The 20,141-nt window shown below is 45.4% G+C and overlaps 1 protein-coding gene across 1 annotated transcript; it reads left to right on the top strand.

Annotated features, from left to right (window-relative positions):
- The first annotated feature begins 11,144 nt into the window (after nt 1–11,144).
- Nucleotides 11,145–14,017, top strand: DRD1 (dopamine receptor D1). Its single transcript, XM_041482053.1, has 2 exons — nt 11,145–11,258; nt 11,977–14,017. Exon 2 carries the CDS (start codon nt 11,985–11,987, stop codon nt 13,344–13,346), a length of 1,362 nt encoding a protein of 453 aa, XP_041337987.1. The 5' UTR covers nt 11,145–11,258; nt 11,977–11,984; the 3' UTR covers nt 13,347–14,017.
- Nucleotides 14,018–20,141: the final 6,124 nt, after the last annotated feature.

Raw genomic sequence — 20,141 nt, forward strand, 5'->3', positions numbered from 1 at the left:
AGCACAGGGACAAATGTGGCCTCCCTACTGTCATTTTCCTTCTTCCTGTTATTCCCAGAATGGCTGGGCTGCTGCGACAGTAGAAACACTTTGGAATTGTAAACCTTCTGGTTTGTTTTTTTGCTTCCCCTGAGGTTCACATCAGTCCTGTGCAACCTGCCCGGAGTCCACTAATTCCAGGTGTCCTGGCAGGTGACACTGTCCCTGGGCAAGCACAGGGAGAGCACCGTGATGGGAATCTTTGGGATCTGTGGGGCCCCAACCTGGGGCGGTACTGGCTGGGCTGAGCTGACCCGTGCCATGCCGTGCCTGAGCCCAGCTGAGCCAAACCCCATCCCATCCCATCCCATCCCATCCCATCCCATCCCATCCCATCCCATCCCATCCCATCCCATCCCATCCCATCCCATCCCATCCCATCCCATCCCATCCCATCCCATCCCATCCCATCCCAATATAATATATATATATATATTTCATAAAATAGAATTCTGTAGGCTGGAGTTTCTTTTCAGTTTTTAACTGAAAGCCAACTCAGTTCATGATTTTTAATAAAAGCAGGGGGACACGCGTGCAGACACCGTGGTGCTGTGGCCCCTTACAGCCCGCAAACTGAGCTTGCAGCTCTTTTGCAGACCAGAATAACACAGAGACAGATTGCAAATGCCATCTGTAGTCCAGCCCAGCCCCTCTGTTGAAATTCCCATTGTAAGATCACTGCTCTGTCCACAGGTCTCATCCCTGGAGGAGTGGCAGCTGTGCAAGCAGAGCAATCCTACTCTTCAACCCTTTGGATACAGGACCAACCTCCCTCTCCCTGCTCATTGCTTATTCATACTGAATGGGAATTTTATATTAAAAAGCCATTTTATATTAAAAAGCCATGACTCTACCCAGGTATCAAGTGTTTGTGGAGTTGTACTTACTGATGAAAGCTTTGCTGTTAATACTCAACTTCTATGAAATTATATATATATATAATCAAGTGAGAGTCCATAATGAAAGAATAAAAATTTGCACTGATATCCTTGCACTGCACAACAAAATTTGTGCATAATTTGTATATTTCCCTGCTAATGCCTAATTCTTTTTAATCTTTTCAGTCAGCTCCCAGTCTCCATGACCAGTGACAGACCCAACACTGATACATCTGTGCTGGTATCTGGCCATAACACTTGTTGCTAAAAAACATGGCAATGACTGAGCAGGAAAAGCACCTTGTTCAGGAAATGGTACCAGCTGGATGTTGTGCAGAGAAATAAATTAGTTGTTGTTGGGTGTAACTGGGGTTGTTTTGTATGGTTTGCATTCTGAGGACTGATGTGTTCTGCCTGTAATAATTTCCTTGTATGTCAAAGATACCAACTTGTTAATCTGTTTTAAAACCACATGTGGACTTTTCTTCATGTCACAATTGAAATTCTGCTTGCAGAGTATTTAATGTGGATATATGAATACCTAAATTCTTTCTCTGAGTCACTTCATGCAGAGCTGCATGAGTTAATAGTTTGCCCTGTGCTCAGTACAAATGGTTTTGAGCAGCTACATAACTTCTCTTTCACTGGACAAGTCATTTCTCCCATTGCTGAGTAACAAATCTGATATTTTGCCATGAATCCTGAGAAGGCTCAAGATGGCTCTGAGCAATCACCAGCAGTTACTCATGAGCTACAAACTGAAAGGCAAATGGGTGAATATGTATAGTCACAAGGAATATCTGACCTCTGACTTTATGTCTTTCTTCATCTGTGCTAATTTTCACACTAAAATGTTTTTGTTTCTATTAAAAATGTATGTCTGGATGAATCAAATAAACCCCTCTCCAGCTCCTTTTGAAGCATTCCTTGCAGTTGCCTTATTTCCCAAGGGATATATTAATAAATCCTGCAAACTCCCATGTACATTTGTTGAACTAGGGATCAATTTGACCATCTGCATGTTTCCACCTGGAAGAATTCCCAGACTATTACAGGGCAAATTCTTCCCTACAGTGACCAGAAAATGAGGATTTCTGTTCCTCCACTATTACTGCCACATCTAAGAAATAAGCTTTACTGTATTTGCTGTCCTGTTTTCCTAAGTGAACATTGGTGTATTTTATGTTTTTTCTCCATTTCAAATTATCCCTGAGAATCAACTCAGTAAATGAAGAGCTGCTGCTCATGCTTTTATGAGCAGAAATGTCCAGTAAGTGGCACTGCAGGACCAGGAATTTCAAACCCCGGGTTGAAAACAGTGCAGTCAGTCAGAGTGAAGGCAAACATGCGAGATGTCAAGACTTTTCTGCTCCATGAAAAAAAGTAGTTGTAGAGCAGGGGGGAATGATGTGATGATGTTCCCAAAGGCACATGCAGGGATCTGGGGTGCTTTCAGCAGCTGGCTCTGGAATATGATGTCAGGAGCTGGCCTTGCACCAAGCTGGCTGTTATCAGGGGTTTGCCAGAAGAAACCAGCAACATTTCTGGGAATGATTTGTTGGCAAATCATTTGTCAGCAAACCTGGATGGGAGGTGCCTGTGAAGACTCTGTGCTGGGTTTCGCTATCAGCAGCAGAATGCTGGCTGAGGTGAATCACGTATATCCAGCACTTCCTGTGGTTTCCTGACGTAATATACATTAATCTCATGTAGAAGATCCCAACTTCAGACTAGGACATCGGTACAGTCTGAGGGAGTTCAAGGATTGTTTTTGTAAATGAGCCAGTGATTTCTGTGAGTCTGTGTCAGTACATGAAAAACCACCACCCTGTTTTCCCAGTCTCAGCTGATAAGGAATAAACTATTATCTTGGGAAATTTGATCAAACAGGCAAGTAACACAACATTTTTTGGCAATAAAAATTGTAATGAAACTCTTATATAAGCTGGTAGAGTGTTACTTACAAAATCACTTAAATGCTTTGGCTCCATCTGCAATATTTGAACTCAGTTCCAGGTTACTCATGCTCTACTGTGCCAAGCTAAATTAATGCATACTCAATTTTCCTCTTTCTCTAGATGCACAGTTATATTAGATAAGAATGGAAGGGAATGAAGATGAAAAGCCAGTCTGCATTTAGAAGGGACATAAAGCTGTGTTTAAAGGGATAAACCAGCCTTTCAAGGGGATTAGGAAGCCATTTCCTCTATGATGTGGCTATTTTATAAATGTCTTGTGTGGGATCATTGCTGCTATGAAAGATCCATGCCAGCTCTCACAGCTCCTTCAAACAGACCTGACAATTTTTTGTCAGCATCTAGGGACCAGATATTGTTTAATCCTTTTACTTTCCTCCCCTGAGCCTTGCCTGTGGCTTTATAAAATTGTTAAAAATATGAGAATGAGGCGTGTCAGCACACCAATGACAAAATCTGTCATATATGACAAAGCAGGACACCAGAGGACAACTGGGCACATCACAACATGCAGCAGCACAACCAGCATGGAAAAACCCTTGACATTGTGCCACAACCTGGTGGATACACTTGAAAGCTGACAGAAGTGCCTAGAGAGCAGTGAGAGATTCATAGAGGAAGGAAATTCCTGGAAAGGTATGGGAAATGTCTAGAAAAACACAGGAAAGTCCTAGAGAACTACAGGGAGCTCATGGAAAAATTAAGGGAAATCCTGAGAAAGGAAAATTGAATTCTTAGAAAGCTGTGGGAGAACCCCAGGGAAGCAAAATGGGAGTTCTGAAAAAATTGCCTACAAATTCCCAGGAAGCTGGAGGGAATTTTGTATGATGTGGGGAGGAATTGCTATGAGGCAGTGGAGAAATCCTAGAAGGAAATGCACAGCTCTTAGAAAACTGTGGGAAATTTCTAAAGAGCAGAAGGGAAATTTTGGAAAGCAGAAGGGAATTCCTATAAATAGTACACAATTACTGGAAAGCACCAGGGAACTTTCTACTGACATGGAACTTGTACCTGGAAGACATCCCTACTTTTAGGCTCTCCTAAATGGAGAGGGCTCGTTTGATGGACTAAGAAGAGACTCTGGATGCCTGTCTTGGTGCAGCTGAGCCCTGATGAGCTTTGTGGGAAGGGAGCAGGAAGAACTGGCTGCCTTGGAAGGCCCCTGACCTTGGGACAGATGTTGACAAGTGGATAATGAACCTCAGGGAACATTTCCAGCCTGGGAAAGTACAGCCTGCTAGAGACTGTCTCAGCAACAGGGCAGGGAAAAGCCAAGGACATCAAAGCAGGATGCAAAGAGGGAGAAGTTACTCATGTCAGGGGGAAGAAAGAGTTCTGCCTGACGTGGTGGGCCAGACAGAGAGGCTGGGCCAGGATAACAGATCCAGGTGAACAAGGGTGAGAGTGGATTTGGGATAACATCATAGTTTGGGGCAGTTGGATCACAGGGTTTTTCAAAGGCGTGAATGAAAGTTACATCACCAGGAGTGAAGCAGCCCAAGGCCTAGACCTTGGTACAGATTTTTGTTTGGAATATTGTTCCAGTGTTTTATTGAACTTGGTGGGATGTTTCTGACTGCTGTCAAGCCCAGACTGTGTGATTTGCCTTTGACAAGGAACCTTGGAGAAGAGTTTAATCCCAGAGCCTGACGGTGGAACTGCAACATCACAACAACAGCAGGGTTGTGTGGGGAGATGCAGATGGGAAAATGCTGCCTGAGACAGCAGAGCTGCAGGACTGGCACACCTGGAGTGCTCTGGTCATTGCTGGGCTGACCCTGTGTGCTGTGGCTGGACCTGCTGTGCTCTGTGGGCACCGTGGGGCTGCTCCCCTTGCAGAGAGCCCTGGCTGGGCTCCTGTGGCTCCCTGTGATGCAGCTCTGAAATGCTGCTGTCACTCTTCACTAGGAGTGAGAAGTGATGCTTCTAATTTTTTGGTAAGTATTAGTTTAGTTATCTTTAATTCAAGGATTTGTAGCCTGCCAGTGGCAAGACTGTGGAGCCTGACCACGCTGGATGTGTAATAATGTGAATTTAATAACCAAGTGTAGGGCAAACTATTGTCTACTTGCTGTGGGTACCAAGCACACACTTCTTCATCTTATGTCCTGCACCAGAAAACCAACAAATCTGCTGTTAAACAGTTCTGTTAAACATTTCTTCTCCATCCATCAATCAGGGGCTGGGCTGGAATATGGGTAAGGATCTATTTGATGCTGGCACACAGCTCAGGAGTAAATCTGTAAGAGCAGCTTAGGAGGGAGAGTGCCACCTACCAAGCCATCTGCTGAGAAAATGGTATTATCTGCAGTCTCATCCACTGCTGCTAGCAATCGCTGTCACACTCATGGGTGAAGAGTTTTGCTGCTAATATATCTATTTGTATTCTTTTTCTCCATCCCCTCAGAGTTAATTATTCCTCAGATTAATTTCAATCTAATGAATCATTTGGTATCGCTGGCTTTATTTCATCTCTGAGATGCTAATTAATATGTCAAAGCCGTCTTTAACATGAAAAGTGCTGTCATTTTCTCTGTGACTTTTGTTTTGATTCACATATTCAGGTTTGGTTTTTTTTCTGAGGGCCTAAAATGTCCAGTGTGGAGTGAAAGAATTAAAGCTGTATAGTAGTAAAAATATGCATATGCAAATAAAGCCTAAATTGGGAGGCAATGGCTCACTCTGTGTTTTTGTGCTGACTTACTACTTTATGAGCCATTTCATATAGTAGGCCCTTAGCAATCAGCTAAGGCTTTTACATACATGGACTAGAATATAAAATTCAGGAATACATCCAGTCTCTACACTTGTCAGTGAAATGATCAGAAATTTTGAGGTATTCCACATTTGTTGGTGTAGATGAGGTTTTAAAGAAAGACTCTTGTTAGTTTGCTGTGGATTTCCTGGCACTGTTCTGTGCCGCAGGGATGAGGCAGTCGGAGGATGCATTTTCCTTTCCTTAGAGCTCTCCTCTCAGCTATAATTTATTCTCATCATCCTCTGCAGTTTGGCTCTCTACCCACTCTGGAGGGAAGTGTTGGCAGGGCAGTAATCCCTCTCCTGCCCCGTATCTCTGGCAGATGGAAATCCCAGAAAGAAAAGGGGGGAAATTTTAGGTTTCCCTGCTTGAGTGATTTCCAGGGTGATTTAAGATCCAGTAAATGGCCTTTGGATTGGCAGAGCAGGTTGAGCTGCAAGAGGAAGGTCACTCCAAATATTCCTTGTGGGAAAATTTTCTTTCTCTGATTCTGTGGGAGTGAGTGGGTGGAACTGGAAAAACCCCATAAAAAGTCACTGCATGAGCTCTGCAGATTAAATAACACAGTTACTGGCAGCATCACACTGAGTTTAAATTACCCACAGCTCCTGGGGCTGGGGACTGTGCAGGTGACAGCTTCTGCTTGGATCCCTGGCAGCAGGTTTGGTACTTCTCTTTCTTTCCTGTCTTCCTCACCTCTCCAAAAAAAAGCCATTTTGTTGTTAAATCTGGGGGGGAGCTCCAGGGAGATGCAGACAAGGATCACTGGGGAGGAAGGAAAAGGGGAGCAGAGCTCGAACAGGCTCCAAGCAGGAGGGGGCTGAGAGGGGAAGGTGGAACCAGAGGATGGTTTTCAGCACTCCTAAAGCCTGTGGGTGACACGAGACTGCCTTTTGAGAGACTGCCTGATCTCCTGCAGAGCAGAAATCCTTTCTGCAGGTTCCATCTGCTGTGGCCCAGGGCTGGAGTTGGGCTCTCCTGGCTGGGAGTGAGGCTCTGCTGATGCATCAGTGCCTGAGAGGGGAGATGCCAGGGGAGCAGCAGTGCCTGGTCCTGCCTTCTGAGCAGCCTGCAGCCAGTGCATGAGCTCCAGATCCTGGGGAGAGTAGCACTGCACAGCAAATCCTTGCCTTTTATACCCTCCTGCACTACCCTCTGAGTCCAGCCTGAATGAGCCCCCTCAAATGAGTCATTTAAATTCAGACTTTCATACATGGTGCTTCTCTCTGGGCTTTTTTGATTTTCCTTTTCCCTGCCAGTGTTCAAATTTCCTCACATACTTCACCAGTGACCTGATGCCCAGGGATGCTCCGTGGCTGCCATTGCAAAAACAGTTCACAAGTCAACATGTGCTGATGTGCTTTCTGAGCACTGATGTGCTTTCTGAGATCAGCCCTGCTGAATCTGCCAGGCACCGAGGGCCAGCTGCAGTGACTATAATCTATAGTCAAAAAACCAGTGCCCACACTCAAATACTGAATATTTAGGCCTCTTGTTGTCTGCCTTTGGGGACTAGAAATCATTTCTCTCACTGATCTGTTCTCCCTGCTGATGGATCTTTAGCATTCAAGAGTGAGCTTGAGATCCTCAGAGATGTAAACAGTGTTTTTTTCTGCTGCCACTCTTTGCTCTGTGATTTTGTAGTCACTACTGTGGTTTTCCTCATAGAATGCACAACATTATATCAATTTAAACAATGTGCTTCACTGATCTTTAAAAGACTTCAGAGCTGTTTGGTTTCCAGGAACCCTTGACTTTTCCAAGAAGGTTACACTGAGGCTAAATTTATCTCAGCTTATTACTATAACCAGTTATTTACAAATCTGACAGCTTTTAGACATTATTTTTGAGAATATGCCTCAGCTGATTTCTTGTTTAGTACATCCCATTCCTGCAGACATGAAAAGTCCTCCTGAGGGTGATGTGAGTACAATTTCTATCCACATACTACAATATATTTTATAAATTTAGCTAAGCTTTCTCCAGGTCTAGTGTGTGCACTATTTAGGTTAAAGAATGTTCACCTCTGAGTGCAAGATCTGGGCTTTGTTCAGCTTGGACTTGGTCTTCCAGTAGCCAATTTCTGTTTGAATTAATCATTTGGATCAAAGTGCTACTCAGTATTTATATTTTTAAGTCTTCCTAAGGACCAAGTAGGGCCTTCTCCAACCAGCATCTCCTGGGAGGAGCAGGTGGGAATAGAGACACAAAATCTTTGCTTTGCTGGCCATTGCTTTGATTCCAGCAGCAGTCGGTAGTGATTGGAAAACATCAAATAAAGTTAAGCAGGTGTTTTATGTGGGTACCCAGGGAGAATTTAACAAGCTCTGTGCTTTTTTCTGAATCTCCAGGAAACACCTGTACCATCATCCTGTTGCTGACAGTTTCAGGCAAGCTCAGAGCTGGACCAGAGCTGATTCTGCTCACACTGGCTGGGGACAGCTTGGTCAGAGAGCAGCAAAAGGAAAAATGACCCAACACTCGTGTAACTGGCTCCCAGAGTTGTGGCAAACTGCTGCCTAATCCCGGCATTGAATTTACCTAAATAATAATCGGGGTTAGTGGATTTCTCTTTTGTGCCTCACCTGGGTATGACTGTTAAGTCGTGGAAGCTTTAAAAGCTCATAAATTAACAGAAGTGACAAATGAGTTCAGCAGGGTGCCCTGGATGAACTGCTGGTGTTTGAAACTGCTGAAGGGGCTTTGCAGTCAGGGCTGAGCCAGACCTCACACTCATCCCTGCACTGGTCACACAAACCTAGGGGAGAGACAGGACAGAGGCTCTGGTTTCTGAAACTGATGCTTGAATTGCCAAAAAAATAAGGGCTGCGAGAGTCTTACAAGCTGCTGTGAGTGGTGATCCAAAAGGATTTTTTTAATGTCAGATTCAAGTGAAACCCTCACTCATATCAGCAGCATCAGGTTCTTCCAATGCTGAACCCAGCCTCTCCCCCAGGAAAGGCCACTCCCTGGTAAAAACCAGCTGAAAAGAAGAGTTCAGTGGATGAGCTGATAAGCAGATGCTTGAAAGCAGATTTCTCTCTCCTCTGCAATGTGTACCTCAGTATTTCTCTCCAATAAGCCTCAAAAATTTTGCTTTTTGGGCGATTGCAACTTGTGGTTTCTCCTGGAATACTCCAGGATGGGTGTGGTTGAAAGAGCCCCTGGAAGTTATTGTGAATAAAATCAAGTGTGCTCAGTGGCTTCTTCTGCAGGCAATGTTTCCTTCAGCCCAGGGTTTCTATGGAAAAACAGGAACGTGCTGCCTTTGCAGCAAATACTTATCATGCACTAAACCTCACCTGTGTGGAGCTTTAAGAACAGGAGACAATAGAAAAAGGATCTTGAAAATAGAAAAAGAAAACTCACAGTGAGTTTCATTAGAGATCTCAATTACCAAACAGCACAGGATTCATTTTCTTGTCTATTTTCACCCTCCTCTGGGGATGAATGATGATTAAAGGACAGGATAATAAGCAGGGGGAGGGTGGGATGAGAACTTGGTGAGAAGCAGTTAAAATTTATTAAAAAAAGAAAGAGAAGGGGAAAGGAAAACAAGTGTTTCAGTTAACTAGTCAAGCTTAGCTTAGCACTGTCTCTGCTTTAAGTGACATTATGAGAAATAGATGGCTCAAAAGCAACTTCACAACTGCTGGACTCCACAGAATTTATGTTGACAACTTATTAAGAGCATTTGTTCACCTTGGAGGTTTTTAAACCTCCCTGTGATGTCTTTTACATTTATTTCCTGATTTTTTTTTTGGGGGGGGGGGGGGGGGGGGGGAAGATTCCTGGGCAAATGTCCAAACATCCAAGTCCTGGATTGGGATTTGGGGGGGACATTGAGACATGGGGGTCTGAGCATTCTTGTCCTGGAATGGGGCGGAACATTGGGATTGAGAGATCTGAGTGGGTGGGGTAAGATTCCTGTGCAAAGGCTGCAAACCAGCATGCTCATCTTTCCCTGCCTGTTGCAGCTAAGGTAAGCAAGAAAAGACCCTTTTGTAAAAAGAATGATTCGAGTAACAATCTCTCCCGTTTTGGTGCTCGCTACCGAACGGGGCGGGGGAGTTTGCCAAGAGGTTTTGGGTCTGCTCGGACGGGCTTTCCCTGCCCTCGGGGGTGCCCCGCTCGGGGCTCCGGCGGCTCCGCAGTGTTTGTGTCCCGCACGATCCATTCGGGACGCGGAGCTGCCCGCGGCTTTTCCCCGCTCCCTGCCCGCAGGATGCCGCTGCCGGCCGCGGTGTCACCCTCGGGGCCGGGCTGGGCGCGGTGCGGGACGCTGCCCCCGGTCCGTGCCCACCCTCGGCGGGGCCGCGGCCGCCCAGGAGAGGGAGCCCGGCGGCCGCGGCTGCGCCGGGAGCCGGGGGCGCTGCCCCGGCCGAGCCCCCCGCCCCGGCCGCTGCCCCGCCGTGCCGGGAGCGGCTCCCGAGCGTGCTGTCGCCGCTGCCCCGGGTGGCGGTGCCTCGCCCCGCGGCCCCTCCCGAGCGTCGCCCGTCGCGGAGGCGCGGGGCCGGTACTCACTGTCCGCAGCAGCGCACCGAGCGCGGCTCGCAGCGCCCCGCGCGTCCCGCAGCTCGGGCAAAGTAATCCCGGCTGCGCTAAACTCCACCAGAGCCGCTCCCGGAGCCCCGCTCTGCCTCTCGCCCCGGCTGCCCGGGACATTATTCCCCAGGAAGGCAGGAAAAGCTGCCCAGAAGAAGCGACGCCCGACGGAAGATGTTAGAGGAGGCGAAGGGGGGTGGCTTTTTGCTCGTTGCATGCCTCCATGCCTGTCATTCCCTTGTCTTAATCCTTTAGGAAGGAGTCGCCAGGCAGACAGAGCGTTCCTGGAGGGGCGATGCTGCCGAGCCCTGCCCCGGGCAGAAGGAAGCCGGGAGATGCGCGGCCCGGGGCGGGCAGCGGGAGAGTGTGAGGAGCTGCCTCCGCCTGCGCCTTTCCGAGAGGAAAAAAGCATGGTGAGAGCTGGACCCGATCCCTGGAGCGCAGCCCCGCTGAGCAGGAGGTGGGATTATTGCGGAGTAGTTATGGAGAGCTATAACTTGGCAGCGGAGTGTTAAAGCGACGTGTTCCTGCTGGAAGAGGAGCCCACTGCGGGCATCGCGGCGTGGTGGCCGAGGGAAGGTCACTCAGGTCCTTCTCCTCTCGCCTCTTTCTTCATCCGGCAAACGACCGAAGGAAAAACTGGTAACCGGCTCTTGCCAGTGTTGGGAATACCGTGCCTTTTGCCTGGGATGATTTGCCCTGATGTGCCGCCTCAACGGGATGTACAAAGTGCGACTGGGACTGATCCGGCCGACAAAGTTTGCAGAGTGATCAGCAGGGGCCGTGGGATGGAGGGAGCTGGGCACACACCAGCGGGGTCCGTCACGCACGGTCCGACGGCACACACCTGCTGCTCCCTTGAAAACTGACTCCTGGTGGTCCAACTCTTACTTCTCCCCTGCCAATTTGCACTTTCAGGGAAAAAAAAAAACCCACATACACGATGCAATGCAGTGTTCCTGTGTTGGTTTTGTATATAAAATTTGCTATGCAATTCCAAAACTAAAACAGGAGGAGAGACTGCCCTGCGTCCCAGAGCAAGCAGGGAATCAGAGGTGAAAGGTAGGAGCAGCATTTCTTGTTTAAGTCAAACTAAATAACCTGAGCTACTTCTTGCTGAAAACCTTTAAAACACACCTACTGTATGTTTATTTATTTTGTCTTGGAAATGTAAAACACTTTGAAACAAAGTGAAGATTTGCTTTCTGATACTACCAAGAAACAGAGCGAGAACTGGTGCATTTTGTAACAGGAATGTAGCAAGGGATGGAGTGTTTCATCAGTGAGACATTTAGGGAACTAGAGAAAAGGCATCTTGTCTGATATGCTTCAGTAAATATGAAGGGCTGGTGCAGTGGACACTGGAAACACTCGATCAATAGTCTATTTAAGTGTGAATAGATGCAAGCATGGAAAAGTGATTGCTTTGCTGTGTGTGGGGTGTGTTTGCAGAGGATGGCAGCAGAACATTTACAGGTGAGCTGTCTGAGTTAGGCTACTCCATGCAGGGGTGGTGCAGTGTGTTTCTGAAGGGATTGCTAAAAACCCCTGTTTGTAGGGTGGACTGTGTTTGTGCATTTTCAGTTCCTGCTCACAGAGCTTTCAGGATGTTGTTCAGGATGATTCAAAGAGGGTGAGGTCCATCTGGGGGCGAAGGGACTGTAGGAAAAGACCTTTGCTCGGTTTGGTGATGAGTAATTAATGGCCGTCTGATCTCTGTGATCTCTGCAAGGAGAGGAGTTGATGTCGTCATGAAAATCATGATATGATTTTCCCTCAGGAGAAACTATGACTTGGAACGACACCACTATGGACGGGGAAGGGTTGCTGGTGGAAAGGGACTCCTCTTCCTTTCGGATCCTCACGGGCTGCTTCCTCTCGCTCCTGATCCTCTCCACGCTGCTGGGAAACACGCTGGTCTGCGCAGCTGTCATTCGGTTTCGCCACCTCAGGTCCAAGGTGACCAACTTCTTTGTCATCTCTTTGGCCGTGTCAGATCTCTTAGTGGCAGTTTTGGTCATGCCTTGGAAAGCTGTGGCTGAGATCGCCGGTTTCTGGCCTTTTGGTTCATTTTGCAACATCTGGGTGGCCTTTGATATTATGTGCTCAACAGCCTCCATCTTAAACCTCTGTGTCATTAGTGTGGACAGATACTGGGCCATCTCCAGCCCGTTTAGGTACGAGAGGAAAATGACCCCCAAGGCAGCCTTCATCATGATCAGCGTGGCGTGGACTTTGTCCGTGCTGATCTCCTTCATCCCGGTGCAGCTGAACTGGCACAAGGCTGCAACCACGAACGTTTTGGACTTCAATGCCAGCTTAGAAGGTGTGAGCATGGACAACTGTGATTCTAGCCTAAACAGGATGTATGCCATCTCCTCTTCTCTAATTAGCTTCTACATCCCTGTGGCCATCATGATAGTCACCTACACCAGGATATACCGGATTGCTCAGAAGCAAATCCGGCGCATCTCGGCTCTGGAGAGAGCAGCAGTGCATGCCAAGAACTGCCAGAACCCGGGTGGCAACAGGAGCAGCATGGACTGCCAGCAACCAGAGAGCAACTTCAAAATGTCCTTCAAGAGGGAAACAAAGGTGTTAAAGACCCTCTCGGTGATCATGGGGGTGTTTGTGTGCTGCTGGTTGCCATTTTTTGTGTTGAACTGCATGATTCCCTTCTGCGAGCCCACCCAGCCGTCCAAGGGAGCAGAGGCTTTCTGCATTAATTCCACCACCTTTGATGTTTTTATATGGTTTGGATGGGCCAATTCTTCCCTCAACCCCATCATTTATGCCTTCAACGCTGATTTCCGCAAGGCATTCTCCACCTTGCTGGGCTGCTACAGGCTCTGCCCCCTGTCTGGCAATGCCATCGAGACCGTCAGCATTAACAACAACGGGGCCGTGGTTTTCTCCAGCCAACACGAGCCCAAAGGGTCCAGCCCCAAAGAGTCTAATCTGGTTTATCTGATTCCACACTCCATTATCTGCCCGGAAGAAGAACCTCTTAAAAAGGAAGATGAGGAGAGTGAACTGTCAAAGACCTTGGAGAAAATGTCTCCAGCACTGTCGGGTATCTTGGATTATGAAGCTGATGTTTCTTTGGAAAAGATCAATCCCATTACACAGAATGGGCAGCATAAAACCTGAACAGTAAGGTTTACTCAGCAAGACCTAATGGTGTATATTGTAATAATCTTTTTTGGGGAAAAAAAAGATGTACAAGATTTTTTTTGGTAAGAACCTAAGCTCTAAGGGAGAAAAATGCACATTTACACCAAGCCCAGAATTAATTTTCCTGGCATTCAGAGCAAATTTAACGTTTCAAACAATAAACAGAAAAAGATACTGGAAATTGGTTATAAAAAGGGATGTTAAACTGTACTGTTCACACTGAGGAAAAGCTACAAATTTAGATACAGTGCAGTTACAAAGAAAATGTTGCTTCTTCTTGGTACAGAGAAACCAATTTCTAGCTAAAAGTGAGGCAAAAGATAAATGTTGAGTATTTAAAGATTAATGTTTACTAGAAGTTAAAAGATTGCTTTGTCTTGTGATAGTGGGTGTTAACAGGTCCTAATTAATGACTGAGGGATTGTAAAGGTAGGTAGATGCCTTCTTAAAATTATTTCTGACAAATAATTGAGCCTTATAACGAGAATGGTTATTTTTAAAGCTTTGGGAGGTAATATGTTGATACTGGTTTTATTTATTTATTGTTTTAAATTGATATTTTTCATATGTTATAACAGATCTAGCTTTATTTATGTTATTTAAGATGTTTAAATAATGGGATATTTTTGGAGTGTCATAACTGCATTTTGACCAGTCAACCAGTCAGCACTTTATTACAAGCTCTGATAGTCTGGAGAGCTGGTGAGGGAAATGGAGGAATGTTAAGGAGCTCAGTAAGAAATGAAGGAATTAACAGAACTGATGTTGTGTGGAGTTGGTTTGCTTGTGGCTTTTTCAATTTTTAAGTGGGATTTCTTTCAAAAGATAGGACCAGAGTTGACTGAGTTGCGAATTCTCTTCCCTTATAGAAATAAAAGAAATTGCTGCTATTTATTTTTCAAAAGTTTCATGTTACAGAGACTTTGCTAGAATGTCAAGTTTGTGGATCTGTAAATACCTTAAATATGACTACAACCTTAAGAAGAATCCAGTTTGGGAAGGAAAGCTTCTTAGATAACAATTCTTAGTATATAGTGTTTTGTATTTATGTAAGATAAACAGCTTTCTCAGACTTTTCTTATTTCAAGTCTTGGATATCTTTTCTGAACAAACACACTGGGTTATAATGGTAGGAAGGATGCCAAAATCTGGTTATCCTGCAGGACCACCTGGACCCTGCTGTCTGTCTGCTCCTGTGTCACAGCCAGAATTAAAACCAGAATTAAAACCTGAGGTCCCTGGTGCTTTACCCCGGGAGCTGGGAGGACATTGCAGTTTAGTGATTGCCATGTCAATACTCCAATCAATAAGGAATAGTGGCCTCATTACCATTTTGGATTAAAACATTTCTAAATATGGCTGGAACTGCAGCCTCCATCTTGGAATCCTCCTGTGAACTCAAAAAAAGTTGCCAATGTTTAATTAAAAAAATCCTGCTAGTTTGCCACTGTCCTTCCCTGCTGCTTTCCCTCTGTAATGCCAAAAGCAATCAGTGAGCATTAGCAACAGGAACATTGGGTGTTAATATTCAGCAGCATTCAAAGGAATCCATTTCTTTTCTAAATGGGAGAAAATACCCTTTGGAGCAACTTTTTCGTAACATATATCAAAACAAATGTGTTGTCAGGAAAAGAGAACTGAGAGGAAAAAAAAAAATTAAAGTCTAACAAACTATATACATCCTGCATCAGGTCTGTGTATTTATGTATTGTGAATGTTTTCATAATTTTATTGCCTGTATGCTGCTTTCATACATATAATAAAATTATTTTGTGAACAGAAGGTCAAATAAAGCAATCTACATTGCATTTATTAAATACATGCTGTTTTTTGGCAGTTGTATTGGTTGTGTTAAAGGGAAGGATGGTTTCTTTATTTTCCCACTTGCCCTTATTTGGGATCACACCCATGAGGCAGATGGGAATTTCTGTTAAAAGCAGAGGAAAACCTCCTTACTAGAGACCACTGAGCCCTTGCTGTAAATTAGGATTTGAAAGCAGTAAAAGCAGTTTGGAAACAGCCACTCTCTGCTTTAAATGTGTAAAGCTCGACCTACTGGTGACTTTTATTTAACAGATTATTTTTTGCCTTGGTGTAACAGCATAGTGAATTTGGTTTATAACATGTTTTTATTGTTCTTCCTTTTCTTTTTTATTTTTTTTCCTCCCAAGCTGTGGAGTACTTCTCAAAGCCTAACACAGCCCCACTGCTGGTGTCTGTTTTTTGGAGCAAAATGATCCATTTCAGCAGTGAGGTGATGATGGGTGCAGCTGAGGATCCCTCTGCTCCTGGCAGCCCTTGGCTTTTGCCTCTGTCAGCAGATTCATTTTGAAATGAAGAAACAAATCTGCATGGTCACTTCTGCCTCGAGCAACACCAGCATGACCAGTTCAGCACCTGGGACTGGAGCAGGAGCTGTGGGAATGTCCAGGTCCCCCTCCCTGGCTGCTCCTGGGGGTCAGTGAAGCAGCAGGCCTGAGGCAAACAGGGCATCCTGGCTGCCTCCAACCTGTCTGGGCTCCTTTGGGAAAATTTCCTAATGCCTGATTATTTTGGGGGTACCTTTGAGGAGTTCATTTCTTAAAAAGTACACAGGTCGAAGAGGAGGTTTTGTGGTTTCTTACTTATTCTCAAAACTCCCAGCAGTCTGATATAAAAGCCAAATAGAGAACGTGATTTAAGGAGATAGTGTAGAGCAAGGTGCTGCTTTTGCAGGAGTTCATAGGGGATGATTTGTATTCTGTAATAAATGTTTGTTCTGCTTGATCAGGAGCTGTCACAGAGCTTCCCTGCTTGCAGAAGGATCTGAGTTTCAGGGAGCTCTGTGAAGTTTAGTGAAGTGCTGCTGCTGTTGCTGCTGGGAGTGTCCCCTAGCTGTGAGAGACTGGGGAGACACTTGGATGACTTTATTTTATTGCTTTATCTCTCATTTGATTTAACTAGTTTTTGCTTCTGGTTCCTTTTCCTTCCATACATTTTAAAACAACATGAATTGGCCTTGATCCTCATTTGCCAACACACAATTTACTCTTTGTTTTCCAGCCTTCCCAGCAAGTGCCTGTCCCTGTCCTCTCTGCCTTTCCTCCCATTACTACCAGAACCTTTCTGTTGTATTTTTAACTTTATTTGCCCCAATTACCCTTTGCTTGGAAGAAAGTCCAAATCAGCATCCTTCCCCCAGCACAGCCAAGAGTCCCCTTCCCACATCCTGCTCCCAGAAATGCCTCCCTTACCTGCTGCAGAGCCTGGACACCAGTGTCAGGAGTGGCAGCAGGGACAGCAGCAGGCACCTGCTGACTGCTTCTCTATTTATACACTGAATTAATTGCTCAGAAGCTGCATTCATTACCTGCTCTGTGCCTGCTCCCCAGCTGCTCAAAACCAGTGGTCAGCTGGAACTACTGGTCACACCAATGTCAGGGGGCACCCCGGGGGCTGGAGGAGTGCCAGGCCCTGGCTGGGCTCCGGAGCTGATAGCAGGGAGCTGACTGATGAGGTTTGCCTGGAGTAGCCTGGGAGGATTGCTGCCTGTTCCACCCTGGCAGGCAACTGCTGCTGGAACTCATTTCAGAGACGGTCTCACCGAGACAACTTTGGCTGCTTTGGTGGAACATCTCCCCAGGAAAGTCTTTCCTCACCACGTGAGTGGCTGGACAGAGGCAGAGCCACAGAGGAGCAGTGAAGTGCCAGGACACTGAGATGTCACTGCTCCCACCAGGACAGTCCCCACATCTACTGCAGGGGAGTCAGGCAGTTTTCTCCCTGCCTTGCTCATGCCTTTCTCCCTGCCTTGCTCATGCCTTTCTCCCTGCCCTGCTCACACTTTTCTCCCTGCTTTGTTTCCCTCCAGCAGCATTTCCTCTGCAGAGTGAACCTCGTTGTGTCCCTTTCCCATGACAGGACATGAATGCAAGTTTACCCAGATAAACCAAGGAACCTTTTTTTCTGTTTTTGCTTCCTCGTGACTGAAGGTATTTTTCTGTTTGTGGATGGAAGAGGTTAATAATTCACCTGGTGGCCTTGATGAAGGAGCTGTTGGCAACAAATGAGCTGCAATCACCAGATTAAATCTGAATATATTTCTCCCCTTCCCTCGTCAATAATTTTGTGCTGATTTGAGTTTCTAACTTAACAGAGCATGCAAAAGATAGAGGATAAACGAGGAAATGCTTTTGCTGAGGTACAGGTATCATGACACAGTTATTGGGAGCAAATCTTGGATTTTTTTCAAATCAATAGCTTTCAGAAGCAACCAAATCTGATTGAAATATCAAAAACTTGCTATGATTAGTATCTTGAAAGGCAGATTATTCCAGGAATTGTTTTGGTTTCTAGTGTAACGACAGCAGAGTATGTTCCTAGAGATGAACACGTGGCCTTTGTGGCCACACAATGAATGTGACTTAGACAGGGAACACTGTGGTGTTTCTTTCGTAGCTTTTAAAAGGTGGAAACACAAATCCAAAGTGCTCGTGCACTGGTCTGTGAACCAAGTGCTGGGCTCCAGTCTTGGTTCAGGTGATGATCCCATCTTTGAGAGACAATCTGGTGCTCCTGCCACGCCCCAGATCTCAGAGCTGGGGTTGCATTGTGGCACCAGCCTCTCCTGAGGGGTCTGCTGAGCCCTGTGCTGGCCCTGCCCAGCCAGCACCTTCCTGCAGAGGTGATTTTGGGGCTGAACGTGTAAATCGAAGGTATAATGGTTATGTAACGGTTGTTTTCATGCTGGTTGTTGTTACAATCGTGGTCAGAATCAAACAGCAAGTTTCTGCCATGCTTTGCTTTATTTGATTTCTAGGAAAAAGTTCTGGGTGATGACACAGGAGAAGGCTGCTGGCCTTGCTGTTCTGGTGGCCATTGCTTTTCTAGTCCAGTTGCATTTCCCTTTTGGTCGTGCCAGGCTGTTCCTCCCTTTTTCAAGAGGGAATTTCCTGTTGGTTTTTTGGTGAAGGAGCTTCCTCAGTGCCTGGTGAAAGATGGCAAGAGGTGCAAATCCTGGTTCCCACCACACAGAGCTGCAGCCACACACCTGGACCCACCACAGTAACGTGACCTGTGCCTGGCTTTAGTTCCTGGCCCTCTGAGTGGGGCTGGCTCCCCCCAGGATGGAAATGGGATCAAAGGAATACCCTGGCTCTGGTTCATTATCACCCTCTGGAGCTGCTGAAATGTTGATTTGGGGTTGAAGAGGCACAAAAGAGAAAGGGGCTGCAGGGCTGGGGTGGTGGCACCGGGCAAACCCTGTGCCCACGTGCCCTGCCACAGTCCTGGGTGTCCAGGGAGGGATGAGGGAAGAGCCCAGTCCAGGAGAGCCTGCATCACACAGGAACAGCTCAGCAGGGAATGTGGGTTTTGCCCAGGCAAGCCTCCAAACCAGTTGTATTTTTTCTGTTTGAAAAGTTCCTACCCAACAGGAATAAAAGAAATTGTGGGGTATTTCAAATAGTGACAACAAAAACCCCAACCCAAACCGGTTAATCAGAAAAAGTGCTGTTTGTATATATAATTTCTTACATTTTCAAAATGATTTTATTTTTGATGTACTTAACTATAGAGTTTGCAGTGTGAGATTTTTAAAACTCAGATTTCTGGTTTGAATGTACTGACAAGAAAGTTAAACACTAAAATAAAATTAAACAAGTTAATATGACTTGCAAAAAACAATTGGATGGGTAAAAACCTTTTCCTGCTCCCATCACTTGATTTTCAGATAATAGAATTTCTATTAATTTCACATTTTCCTAAGACAAGAAAATGTTTTTGAGAACTTGAAAGGACAGAATGAAGGAAATATTTGCTTTCCAGATTGTCCTTCCACTGAAGCAAGCAGAGGAATCAAATATTTCCCTGACCGTTGCCACCACTGCAAAGTTTCTCTGAATTTCAGAGGGAATTCTGGATTCACACACCAGGCATTTCCTCCTGTTTCCATTTTATTTCTCTGTTAATAAAGGAGTTCTCAATTGTGCCAAGTTCTTAATGATTTGGATGCCTCTCTGTGTCAGTACCAATAATCTATTTTCATGTGCATGTTCATACCTCATCCATCATCCTCAATTTAAGGATTCGTGGAGCGTGTGGAAGGGACAAATGGTGAAATTAAATGAAATTTCTTTGTTACAGAAGCAGGAGATGAACCAGGCCTGCATCACCTGCATTAAAAGGACAAACCTGTCAGGAGTGGCGGATCTTCCATGCCAGCACTTTGTGCCAGAGAGATGAAATGTTAAAAAAATTGTGAAAACATGCTTTGAAATTACATCCTAAAAGTGTTTTAAATAATGATAAAAAAAGATTTAATGATGCTGTTATTTACTTTTTTGCTTTCTTATTTACTAAGCTTTTGTGGCAATTCCTGTAATGATTTCAGAATTGTAAATGGGACCATCCAATTTCCTTCTCTTTGCTCTTCTGGTATCAGAGTTTGATGTGGATTTGTGTTCCAGCAGCTTCTGCAGCCTCCTGACACCTCCTGGAGCCCTGGATCCCACCAGGTCTGATGGGAACAGTGAAAGGAACCCCCTGGAAACAGCTGTTTTTGAACAGTTGGAAATTACTTTTGAGCAAAAAAATGGCATTTTGTGTTAGTATCTTTTTTGTACGTCCAAAACCTGATCCATTTTCATGTTTTTCTGGATTTGTTTGCAAACAGTTGGAGTTAATTTTTGCAAAAGCAAGATTATGGCTTAAAGAAGCAGTATTTTTGAAGTGAGAAAATTATAATAGTTAAAAATTCAGAAAAAAATCATTAGGATTCTTATAAAGTAGAAG

The sequence above is a fragment of the Pyrgilauda ruficollis genome, unplaced genomic scaffold, assembly GCF_017590135.1.
Source record: "Pyrgilauda ruficollis isolate IOZ18807 unplaced genomic scaffold, ASM1759013v1 scaffold57, whole genome shotgun sequence".
Lineage (NCBI taxonomy): Eukaryota > Metazoa > Chordata > Aves > Passeriformes > Passeridae > Pyrgilauda > Pyrgilauda ruficollis.

Bases quoted from the DNA above. Each gene is read 5' to 3' on its own strand.
- DRD1 (XM_041482053.1), top strand. From the start codon at position 11,985: ATGACTTGGAACGACACCACTATGGACGGGGAAGGGTTGCTGGTGGAA.